Genomic DNA, 13,417 nt, shown 5'->3' on the forward strand with positions numbered 1-13,417 from the left:
TTTTAACACTGTTTCCATCACAAAATGCATGAGATTGTATCCAAGTCTCCTTGAGCTTTAGCTACTTGCTTCACACAGCTTTCACTGAAGATGAGGGTATTAGCAGGGCCTTAAACATCTTCTTCACTTCAGCTTTCATGTATTCCTTTTTCCTGTTTGTTATTTTGTACCATGGACAGGATAAAAAATGTCCAAATCAGAAGAAACTGATTATCTAGACAAGAAGATTGATTTTCATTTGTTTGCTTTCGTTTTATGATTTTTGTTATTGTTCTCTGTTTGAATTTGATGCCTACGTGATATTACAGTCCGTACATTTCATTGCACTGAAGTCGATTTAATATATCAAAAGTCATATCATTTAGCCAGAGTCAGCTAATGGTGCACTTGAAATTGGAGGTAGTAAATATCTTTGCTTTAAGGCCCTTTAGTTAAAAGTAATTTTAGACTTCCCCAACCTGGATTTTATGACAATTCACTAAGCGTTAGCTGAAACTCAAATTTATATTACCAAGAATGGAAAGATTCTGTAATTCAGATTTCCCATAATCAATTCTATTTTAATGAACATTGCTGATGATATTAGAACTTATTTTAAAAGCTTTAAAGATGACATTTTATAGCAAGATAATAAATTTTTGTTTGTTTAAAGCCAAGTGAAATCATATACTTTTATAATCTAAGTAAATGTATTTTTCTATTCACCACACACTCCCAGCAAATTCCATTCTGGCGTCAGTGGCAAATATTGCCATTGCCATAACCTGTGGAGAGAAGGAATTAGATATTTAAGTGGGGGGAATAGAATAAAGCTGGGAAATTAAATTACTATAAAATTCTATGTTTAAGAATTGAAGCAATATTGCTGTTTTTCTTAACGTTTATCAGTAAGCTAGTATTTTCTTTTATCAGGATATTGTGTCTATGTAAAGACCATTCTCAATTCAATCTTTTCCCCCCAATATCTGTTGTTAGGTGCTGTATATAATAACATTTTTAAAATTCTCTAATCTTAGTTTAAAAAGAAAAAAGTATAAGCAGTACATACTCCTCTGGTAGGCTCAACAAATGCAAGTATGATTTGTCAACATTACTGAACGTGTCCAGAGCAATTGATAAAGCAGCTTTATTAAGTAATCATATTATATTAGAAAAGAAATATCAATGCAAAGAACCATCTTCTAATTTGCTCATTTTATGGGCAAAACTGGCTGATGGCATATATTTGTACATATTTACAAAATTCAGTCAGTTGAAAGTGTTTCTTTCTAAAGTATCATTTAATCAATTTCATTAGGAGAAGACATCAAGTTTCAGAGGGCTCACTTGACATTATTGTTTGGAGAATAACAAAGGACCGTGATGTGTAATTTTTAATCCTTATTCATTGCATTATTTCTGCTAAAATCACTGGTGAAGATAGAGTTAGGATTTTTAAAAGACCAGACTTTGCTTCATAGTCTTATGTTTGCCGTCTGTTTTTAAGTAATCCATCAACTATTTATATCATAATTATAGCTACATGTGTTTCCAATATTGACTTACAAATATTAACTAATTGAAGAAAATATTTTCAGGGTGGGATTCCTGAGACTCATGGCTTTTGGGGAGGAAGTTGGGCAAAGAGTTTTGAAAACTGCTTTAGGACTTTAGTAAAGCTAACTGTACTGTGGGATAGGATGGTTTCTATGAATATCAGAATGAAGACTAGCTCATTTACTGGGACCATGAGCGATGAGGGAGTCCATCCTGCTCCCCATTGAGCTGCTTTACTGTTCTTTCTATTGTAAAGGTGTCCACCTTTGTCTTGTCTTTCAGTCCTCCACAAGCAACCCAGAGAAGTGTGTCTCTGTTTGCTGGAGCTTGGCCGGATTGCAGCCAGGTAGGTCATACTACTGCCGCTACTTAAGACTTGACCATCTCAGCATCCAAGCAGCTGAGAAGCTTGCTGCCTTTTCATCGCTGATGTTTAACCTAGGTGTTGAGAAGCAACTCCTTCAAATATGATCAGTATGAACATCTTGAGAGCAATTGTTCAAACTAAAAAAGTGGACCACCAATATTCTTAACATCGTGGCCTTATCGTCAAAGTCACTATGTTTAAGCATTTTCTAAACATCCTTGAATTGAATACATTTTCCTTGCAGCTCTTTCTTGGGAGGCTGGGGAGGATCTTGTACATGAAATTGTATGTGACAATTATGCTTTCCTTAGTGGAAAGTCTATTCCCATTATTCTCTCTCTTTCTCAGCTCTTTCACCCCTCTCTTCCTGTTTACTTTTTAACAATCTTCAGCCTCTTCTTTTGTTCCTTTTTCCTCATTTTCCCCATTTAACATCTCATCCCTCAACTCTTTTGGTTTCTACTCCTGAGTGGATGGATATTTTTAAAATTATTCTCCATAATTTGATTGGAAAAAGATAGAATATTATCCTTCATATGTAGAGATATCTTTGGAATCTTTTTTTTCTAGAAAAGAAAAACAAGAAGTAATTGTAGAAATCATAACTGTAGCTAAATAAGCAGGAGAAGGGACTTTATTAGCTCAGCTGACTTGATTTGGTTTCATGTCTTCTCCTTATTACATTGCAAATCCTCAAACAAGGCTTCTGACAGTTTTATAAAGCCCAAAGAATTACAAATGAAGATATAAATGTTTCAATAGATCTTGATGCAAAGTAAAACTTCAGAATTAATTAGAATTCATTTCTCATCCAGATCTGATTATACTTCTAGCATTGAGATCAGATGAACCAATAAGACAAAGTAAGAGTTTGCTCTGGATGTTAATTCTCAAAGGGGGAGCTATAAAGAAAAGAAAAGACAAGGTGAGCACATCAGCAAATTACAGCAATGGGTAGAAAACTTGCTGCCAATGAATAGCCCTTTTTTTTGAGCCAGTGGGAAATTCATTGTAATCAGAAGTAACCCCAAGTTCTTTAAAACATCATAGTCAACATAATCTTAACAAATTGTTCATCAGGTATGGATTTTACTTTATCATAATAATTGGATGAGAGAGATTGTTTTAATTTTTAAAAATTTGAATTAAATAAGAATGAGGCTCCACTCAATAAGGAGTGAAAAAAATCAATTTGAGACATTGAGGGATGTCCCTACTTTCTCCCACACCTTTCCCAGCTATATTGTGTGACAGCCTCTGGAGAGGGTCCCCTTGTCTTCTGACCACTCAGGTCTCTACTACTCAGGCATAGTTCATAGTATCTGACTGTTTCTTAGGACCCCATTCCCCTTCAATGCTGTCACTTTCTTGGGTTCTGAGAGGGAGCGAGACAAAGGTACCTATTGCTTTCAGGACTCCGCTAAGCCACTCCTCTACCGTGCTTAAGCCTTCTGGCCTGCAGGACAAACAGCTATGAGTCAAAGGACTCAGCCTTGAGTCCTTGGGCTCAGCAGATATCCCCTAAGAAAGGTGATATTAAAAATACAGGAGGGAGGAATACACACAAAGTAAAATCTCAGTAAATGAGCTGCTGCCCCTGAAATGCTAGAGTAAAAGAAAGATTGTCTAAAGTTCCTGGGTAATAGGAGATTAGGCAGAAAACTTTTTGTTTGCTTGGTTATTTTAATTATATCATTAGAATATTCTGAAATGCCAGATTCTATTTTCGTGCTTTGATAACCTAAATATGTGGATCAAACAGGCATCATGATTCTGAAAGTTGTGATAGAGGTAAAAAGGAGTGGCGCTGTCTACAGAATTAGCTGGGAGTTGTCATTTTCCTCTTGCTTGGTGTACATTACTTACCTATTTTCTGGATTTATTTTATTTTTTGTAATTATACTCTTTATTATCTGAACACTTAGGAATCTTGCTGAACTAAACATTTTAACTATGACACGTCATCAAAGAAGAAGGCATGCTATCCAATGACAAAATTCCCTTAGGAATCACCTTTCCTCCAGCTACTGAGTCTGTCATGAATTGCCCCTTGCCATCGTATATAAAACAAATTAATATCATGGTTAATGAAAGGGAATCATAATGGCCTGGTCAATTTGAAGGTGAAGCATTATATGAAGTGCTTTGTGTGTGTTTTTCCCCAAATATTTTAAAATTGAGATTCTGGGTTGCTCCATTTCTTTTTTTTTTTTTTTTGCGGTACGCGGGCCTCTCACTGTTGTGGCCTCTCCCGTTGCGGAGCACAGACTCCGGACGCGCAGGCTCAGCGGCCATGGCTCATGGGCCCAGCCGCTCTGCGGCATGTGGGATCTTCGTGGACCGGGGCACGAACCCGTGTCCCCTGCGTCGGCAGGCGGACTCTCAACCACTGCACCACCACGGAAGCCCGATTTTTTTTTTTTTAAGCCACTTTATTGAGACACGGTTGACATACAAAAAACGCTGTACATATTTAATGCAAACCACTTGATGAGTTTGGATATAAGTATACATTTATGAAACCATCACCACAATCTATGCCATAAATAAATCTATCACCTCCAAAAGTTTCCGCTGCCTTCTTTATTATTATTATTATCATCATCATCATTATTATTATTATTAATAAGAATGGGTGGCTACATTTCTGACCTCACTTTATGACCATGTGATAAAAGCAGAGATGATTCACATTACAGAAGAAAATTACTAATTTCACAAAGCAGTGATCTAAGGATTAAGACCATACATTACAATATTCAATTTGTAAATTTTGCCTTTTATCTTCTTCACCTACTTTGTGTGCGGCATAAGGTTAAACAGCTGAATGCCAAGTGGGTAGATTGAACCTTTAAGTATAAATGTCTATTTAAGTTTCTCTCTGTACACATTTGAAGATTTTATCAAAATTTTAATGGAAGTTCAATTGTGCTTTAAAAACAGTAACCCAATAAACCCAAACATCACTACCTTAGCCCTGTGTTGAAGCATAATCGTTGAAGGAAAAAAGGGAAATTCATCATTCCATCTTATTTTACTCCTAATTTTTTCTTTAGATATAGTAAACCTTTATCTAGATCATTGTATGTGTGCTTCCTCCTCCCTGTACTCCTCTATGGAGTTGAATTAAGACAGAGTTATTGAATTATTGAATTAAGACAGCATTAGACAAAACCAGAAGTGGTATTTGGAGAGCTCTCAAGAATCACATTAATTTGTACACACAACAGATGAGGTTTGACCATAACAAAATCCTAATACAACCTTGCGAGTTTTGTGTTTTTTCCACTGATAGATGATGTTTCTTTACACTTGATTCTAAACATTTATTTCTCAAATTTACATAGGTGTCATCTTAAAAGCATCAACATCACTTTAGAAATGATTCACTAAATATTTCTAATTCCCTGCTGTATTCTCTTGCCTGGGAACACTCCGTGAAGCTCCTTTGAGAGCTGTGGGGTGGGAGAATGAGACCACTTATTTTTGTTCTCATGGGTGAAACTTCCTTTTATTTTCAACTAAACAGAGCTGTCATCACTGGAGAGTGAAATCCCTCTGTTAATATTTCAGAAACCATGTCAGTTTCTGTGTGTAAAATATGCATGTTTGCCTTCTGCGAAATAAAACATTCAGCAAAAACAGGTCAATAAAAAGATCTTTTTAATGAGGGTGCTTTGATATTCATTGTTTAAAAAAGGTTACTATGAATTCAACCTTTTTTAAGACTGCAGAATTAAGATTAGCTTTATGATAAAACTAAAAAAAACCTTTTGATATTTTGGTTTGGGGCTGTGATGAATAGTCAACATCAGAGGGAAGCTTTTTATATTTTTACTTTTGAGTGTTTTCTTCATTTTCAACAAAATTTATGACCATTCAAAAGAAATATACTTTGTGAATATTTTTGTTAGTCTCCTATTTTAATCCATGCCTTAATGAAATGTTACTTAAAAGAAAATATTCTTATACAAGGCTTATTAATTAACTCATCCTATTTAAAGAGCTTGACTCTGACTGCTAAGAATAAAATTTGTTTTCATATGAGTGAAATTTCCATCCAAATTTAAATCTATCTTTAAATAACTTTAAAACAGAATAAAAAATGGGACAAAAACCATCTTGCAAGAATCTATAAACTATCTGTTGTATGCCTTAAGAAGGGGGAGTTTCTAAACTTTATCCCTCCAACTCTAGTAAAATAGGCTCCAGATGTCTTTTCTTTGAAAATTATAGTCTAGTAAATAGTTTGAGTAAATTTTCTAGTTCAGGGCTTAGTTTAGGGGCTCAATTATTTCATCTAGACCAATCTCAAAAGCTATATCCTGTGCCAGAAAAATGAAAAGTCCATTTCTAAGATCTCATCATAAAGTTATTAACCATAAGACCATTTCCCTAGCACTATGCATTTTTGAAATGAGACCAAAAATTTATAATATGATATTGCCCTTTCAGAATCCCCCCTACTTTCACATCACTGGGGTATACAGATGCAAAGATTTGGTTTTAGTGGATTCAACCTTCTTGCTATCTTTAGTTTACCCTTATTCAGTTTGAAAGCAACAGTTGCCCCTTCTCCCGCAAAGCTTTGAAATCTTGTAGTTGGACAAGAATAGAAAACACTATAAATTTTTGAAAACCTTATAAACAAAATCAAAATGTAGGGTGGTATAGAGTTAATCATGGAAACCAGAATGAAGCAGCCTTTTGGAGAGCAGAAAAAAGACCTACTGGTGACTAAGCTGGCTTCAGGTGCAGGCCCCCAACCCAAGGGGAATTTCATGATTTACAGACTTTTGACACCTCCAGACAGACAGGAAGCCAATGAATCATATTGAAGTGTGTATTTCAGGACTGGCTGACTGTACCTTAAGCAGCTTGAAGTATTCAAAAGCCAATATAAGCAGAAATTTGGGGCTTAGTGTTGACTTTCTATGTTCAGTGGCATAGCTAATTTTCAGCATTCCCAGATAAAGAAAAATCTCCAGGGCAAAGTTTTCCATGTATGACTTTGTTACCAACGTCATTCAAATTTTGTTTTGTATTCAACATGGAGTGGAGCTTGTTGTTACTTTAATAACATATTTCTTATTATTTCACTTTGTTAAAAAAAAAAAAAAGAAAAAGAAAAAATTGTGCAACCCAACCAGCCTGCTCCTGAAAGGTGGCATGAATCCACCTACAATTACAAATGAAATCATATTTTCCAATTGACCCAATTTATACTTTCAAATATGATGTTTTCATTTATGATTGACTTTTAATTGGCTGTGAATTCTAGCATGTTAAATTCCTCTAGCTTCACTGCCCAGTTTATGTTATTATCTTGAGAACATTAAATGTAGCAAAATGTTATACCTTGTTGGAACTAAGAATTCACATAAGTCTAGGGGGATTAAAAAGCGTTGCCTGTTGAAGTTCATCCAGCGAGTTAGCAGCAAAAATGAATTTATAACTTGTTCTGCTATGCTCCAGCACCAACATATTCCTGCCATCCTACAATTCTAGGAAAATTAATTTAAAGAAAGCCTATGGTGAGTTTTTTTGTAAAGGATACCAACAATAGTAATAATATAACAATAGTAATAACACTACATCTTAATTTTGAGGCTGTTACATAATTTCATTGGGTGGTATATTTAAAAAGTTAAAACTTTGGCAAAAGGACCTCAGTGCTGCAGTTTCCTGGTTGTGCAAGCTCTGATACATCAGTTATCAACAGCCGTCTCAGAGATGGTGCCATGTGTCAGACACTGTACTGGGAGTGTAATGGATACTGTTTTAATTCCTTCTAACTGTATTAAAACACAGGAATTAGAACTTGCATTTTACAGTGAACTAAAACTGAGGCTCAGAAATAGTGTACGTCAAGATGCCCAAAAGTTCCAGACACATGGAAGACGTTCAGTAACAGTTGCTCTTTTAACTTTCTTCTTCCTCCCTCCTCCCCTCCCTCCTTCTCTCTCTCTCCTGCTACATCAGACCTCTAGGACAGGCCACTTTCATCTGTGTTTTCCTGAGAGAAAACAGACTCTTAGAGGTTAAGTGATTTGCTAAATTTAAAGAGTAGGTTAATGGCATAGTTAGCTCAAGTCTGCCTCAGGGAAGAATGATACCCAAATCTTCAAGTGAATATTACTGGTACTTGTCAACAGTAATGAGATGCTGGGTTGAGTTAAGTGTAATTAATGAGTGCTAGAAAGTTAAAAATGTATTTTAGTTTTGAATAGGGTTTAAAGTTTTCTAGAAGAACGTTCTTGGGGGGTAAAACACTTATTTACATTTAATGTCGATATGTTTTATTAAAGTGATATGCATTTAAAGGTCCAAAATAATGAAATCTAATTCATCTTTGGAGCCTGAACTCATTGTTATATGAGAATATGGAAATTTTTTGCATTCAAAACATGTAGCTATTAAGTATCTATTGTGTGCCATGATCTACACTGGCTGCTAGGTATGCTGTGAATCAGACAGTCTCTGCTGTTATAGAATCTGCGGTCTATTGCATGTTTCTACAAATGTCCTGTTAACTGGCTAATCTGTATAAAAGGTTTGAAATGTGATAAATAGTGCCTAAAGTCTTTTAGCTAATAATTTATGTAACTAAAAATTACTCTGTTCACTAGAGGCAGTTAGCAAAACAGCAATTATTATTTGAGTTGTGCCAGCTTACACTGTTTTGTACTGAATTCTGATATAAGTTTTCCAGCTCTCAAAGGCCACCTGACGTGTGTGATGATGTCAGTTAAAATAACAAGCCATTAGAACAGGATGACGATAACCTAAGCTTTTACATTTAATGATGTTTTAATATACTATTCACTCACTCTAAGGTATTCGACCTATCGCCAACATACTTATTCTCTCTATAAAGGTTATTTACTTTGTAGGTAGTCCACAGCCTATTTTGAAAAAATTTCCAAGTGACTTTTTCCTCTTCTTTCTAACACGTGATCACCTGATTAAAATGTCAGAGAAAAACCTGAAGTAAAAAAACCTAGATTTGCATCTTTATTCTGTTCCTAGCTCGTCCTATATTTCCTCTGGATCTGTTTTATTTATTCTGTAAAAATGAAAGGGTATAACTACATGAACCCAAAGATCCTTCCCAATTCTCAAATTCTGGAATTATCTTTGGCCTCCTTCACTTAGGTACAATTGATATGCATCTAGGAAACCAAACCAAATTTAAACTTAGCCTAAGAAAAATATGGGAGATTAGAATGCTGTTAACAACTACATCTCTGTCTTTGAACTGCTGTGGCATTTACAATTTACAACACATAATTTTTAACATATTGTTATTCTAAATTATTTTTTGTTTCTTTATTCATTTTCTTTCTCAGTAATACCGTACATGCTTTCATTATGTTGGTCTTAAAAGCATAACCAATGTACTGTATTACCCATTCTACCTTGTTCTGGGTCCATAAAGATATACACGTAAGAGTGAATTTCTTCTCTGTTAATTCATTTAAGGACATTTATTTGGGGAAATTGCTGTTTTCAACTTGACTCTGACTCCCTGATTTTATTTCCATTTTTAACAAGCTTATATATTAAAAATAGGAGTTCAATTGTAGCACTAATATCATTAAAGCTAGTAAATCTGAAAGCTGAAGACTAAATTAATATGGTAATTCATGTTATTGACTCATTAATATATTATATGGAGTATTTTAATTTATTTTTAATATGTTATGCATCTATTCATTTATATGTTCATATATAGATATAAACATATATGCATATGTATATGTAACTATAAATATATATGTATGTATGGGGGTGTGTGTGTTTTTCCCTGCTTAAAAGGGTGCCAATTTAAGAACATACTATTTCAATGCCAGAGAAAAGTTAATGTTGTTTTGAAAAGTTAGCAGTTTGGTCCTATGGTATAATTGGATGCAACATAAGGCTAAGTGTATCATTATTACAACTTATGCATGTATATTGATCTGGTGTCTTTTAAAAAGGTATGGTGTGGAGCCTCCTGGTTTGATAAAGTTGGAAAAAGAAATTGAACAAGAAGAAACACTCTCTGCCCCTTCTCCTTCACCTTCGCCTTCATCAAAGTCTTCTGGAAAAAAGAGTACGGGAAACTTACTGGATGATGCAGTAAGTAAAATTGGTCAAGTTTCTTATCAACACTTGGTCTTTTTTGAACTTCAAAACTCATTCTGTACAATCTTCGATCAGTCTAACCTTTACCTATTCCAATGTTATTGAAATTTATTTTAAAATCCTATGAGGGAGGCTTCCCTGGTGGCGCAGTGATTGAGAGTCCCTCTGCCGATGCAGGGGACACAGGTTCGTGCCCTGGTCCGGGAAGATCCCACATGCCGCAGAGCGGCTGGGCCCATGAGCCATGGCCGCTGAGCCTGAGCGTCTGGAGCCTGTGCTCTGCAATGGGAGAGGCCACAACAGTGAGAGGCCCGCGTACTGCAAAAAAAAAAAAAAAAAAAAATCCTATGAGGAAGTTTATAGTCCTGCAATTCATTTTGAGATTCAAAACTGAGCCACTTATTTAAAATAAAGTGTCACTTAATTCTGCTGAGTAGTATCTAAAATTTTAGGATAAGTCATCCTCCTGAAAATTGTCTTTGAAAACACTTAAGCCTTGATACTATTGGTTCCTGTTTCCTTATTCACTGATAAGAAGCCTGAGGCATGGGACTTGAGGATCTTTAAAGAAGGAAAAGCAAAATACCATGGAGAAGATAACTTCCCTTTACTGACTGCCTGCTATGGGCCGGGTTCTGCCAGTATTCTTCAAGTGCTCTTGTTATCTTTAGGGCAGGTTTCTTATTGAGGAACCTGAGACTTGAAGTTGAAATACCTGCTGAGAGGAAGAGAGGAGCTTAGATTCCAACCTAATTTTGTCTAACTCTCTGAGGTCACCAACCCTCAGAGTTCTTGAGACACCATCTTTGGCAGATTAGGAAATATTTTCATTATACCCTCGTAATTACAGAAAACAGATTCTGGGTGTAACAGTAAACAGGATGAAATAAAATTCTCTGGCTACTTCTGTTGTGTCTTAAGTAGTGTGTCATGTGTGTGCATTTACTTCCCAGCACATATGTTTTGAGCGTAAATGTCAAAAACCTATGGGTTTTATAAAAAATGAAAACCTCGGGGATGTCAGACTGAAGTATGTCTCACATACACAAGGAGAGTTCTTAGAGACTAGCACCAACCATAATGCCAGTTATAAGGAATAGGCAGGATTGAAAAGGACAGCTAGCCTGTAGCTGAGAGTTTCCCTCCCAAGGGTCTGAGCTGAAAAGAGCAGGGGAAATGGCTGATTGGTGCTGTAGGATGCAGAAAGAAAGATTCCCCCATCTTTTCTTTCTTCCATGTGACACTATAACCTATATTGCAGATTTAAATGAGCAGAAATATAACAATTTGTCTGACCGATTGAGAACTCCTAATTCTGCTAAGGGTAGCACACATAAACTTAGCCCATCAAGGTATCTTATCCAATACCAGTTTAATTTAGTTTTCCTTTGTTCAATCCACTCAGAAATGAAAGGATAGGCAGGGCATTTTAATAATACACCTAAAAGGACTTTAAAATCACAGGAATGTTCTTAATGATCAGCCACATGTCTTGAATCCTGCTGTTTCATTTTTATTTTGTAAGGTAATTGAATAACATTGTACTAATAGTAGATAATGGCACATTATTTATATATTGATGAGAACAATTTTTTCTTCTCTCTCAATTATACTTTTTTGATTAGACCTACTTTAGAGTAAGATCTTCCTTTTAGTCTTTCTCTCATAAAAGTGTTTTTCTGGGGTTACTATGCTTGATCTTAGGCCTTTTCCTCTCAGCACTTACCTCCATTCACTTCCTTTAAAGCATTAGAGTCAGAGGTCTGACCCTTAACCTCCTAATGAATGAATTACTGAATCAAATGAATTTCTTAGTCCTCAAATTATGAGACCACTTTCTGGTGTTTGACACTGTTGAGCACTCTGTTCTTGAAATTCTTCTCCATGAACTTTATTGCTACCAGAATGGTCAACCTAAACGCAACTCAGAATTGATTAAAATTGTATAAGGGCTCTATAATATCCAGGGTAAAGCCCAGACTCAGGTATGTGTCACATAAGCCCTCCATGTTCTGGCCCATTTTGTCTTTCCCAGACTTTTTTGCCCTATGGATTCATTCTTGCATTCTGATGTATCTGTTGTAAACCTATACTCTAATCCCAAACTCCCAAGGATTTTTTATACCCTGTGTTTTTCCTCACTTGGCTTCCTCACACTGCTTATCTTTGAAATCTACTTTTAGACACCTTTTCATCTTCTAAAATTCAGGTTGTGTGGCCTTCTATAGAAAGCTTTTCTTGGCATCTCTCATCCCAGGTAAAATTGACAAATTTGTCCTTGGTACCTCAAGTTCTTTTATATATTTAATGAAGTGTTTACCTTATTGGGCATAAATACCTATTCTTCTCTAGGTATGGTCCTTGCTCTCAAAGACAAGGACCAAATTTTATTCAGCTAGATCTAGTACCATGCTTATTGGATAAATTATTAATGTGGGTAATCAAAGTTTAGAAAAGACTCTCCCTTTTTCTATTTATCTGGAATGGCCATGTGCTCTGGAAATATGTGCACTTCTCAGCTCTGCTGTAGCTTTGCAGAGTGAGGAGATGTTGCCCCTTGAAACCATTTCCATGAGCCTGGGAAAAGTAGTTAGAATGGTTCCCTTTCTTCACCAGCTTGTCTCACATGTGGCCATCCCTCATCCTTGAGAAGGGGAGAAGAAGGACAGGAGGGAGAAGGTGGTGAAACAACTATGAAAGGGATTTTGGAAAAGTTTTACCTATACTCCAGTTCAGAAGAGGTAGATGAGATAGGGACTCTCTTCAAAATGGCAAGACTGTCACTCTGTGGTTGTTCTTCCCTACTCCAAGTTCTGTTCTCTTAGCTGGAAACAATGAAGGGGGTTTCAGAGAAACTTTAAAGTTTGTCAGGGTTTGGGAACATAACCATCTGTATAGTCAAGGGGTTTTCATTGAATGTAGGAAATGTTCTAAGCATATATTTCTATACTGTTGCCAGCTAGAATACTATGTTCACAGTCTTCAAACTAGCATTTCTCATGCTAGTCTGAATGTTTAATCAAACACTCATACCACCAGATGACCCGTGGAAAAAGAATTCCATGCTTAGGTTAGTTTGAGAAAAACAGCTTACTATAGTCCCTACCTAGAGTTTGGCAATGCATTCTGGCATATCAAAGGCACTAGTGAGTTACATAATAAGATCTTGTTTAACCTGGAATTTTCCATGCTTATTTGGCCACAGAAGCCTCTTACAGTCTTCTTCATTCCACATTGGGGAAATTGCATTGAAATATTTGCATTCTGTTTAAGTGATAGTTTTTCATTGAGTGTTTTATTTCAGGGACAGTGGAACAGAGAGAAAAAACGTATGAACCTCACTAATGGCTTAAATCAGAGCTTCATATGTCAGATATAAAAAGGAAA

At 35.8% G+C, this 13,417-nt stretch overlaps 1 protein-coding gene across 2 annotated transcripts in view; it reads left to right on the forward strand.

Moving 5' to 3' along the window:
• GAS2 (growth arrest specific 2) overlaps window positions 1-13,417 on the forward strand; it is a 119,481-nt gene that overhangs the window by 50,494 nt on the left and 55,570 nt on the right. For both annotated transcript variants that reach the window (XM_065882565.1, XM_065882564.1), the window contains 2 exons: window positions 1,819-1,882; window positions 9,883-10,024. In XM_065882565.1, the coding sequence (XP_065738637.1) occupies window positions 1,819-1,882; window positions 9,883-10,024 (206 nt within the window). The remainder of the gene's footprint in view (window positions 1-1,818; window positions 1,883-9,882; window positions 10,025-13,417) is intronic.

This window comes from Phocoena phocoena, chromosome 8 (genome assembly GCF_963924675.1).
Source record: "Phocoena phocoena chromosome 8, mPhoPho1.1, whole genome shotgun sequence".
NCBI lineage: Eukaryota > Metazoa > Chordata > Mammalia > Artiodactyla > Phocoenidae > Phocoena > Phocoena phocoena.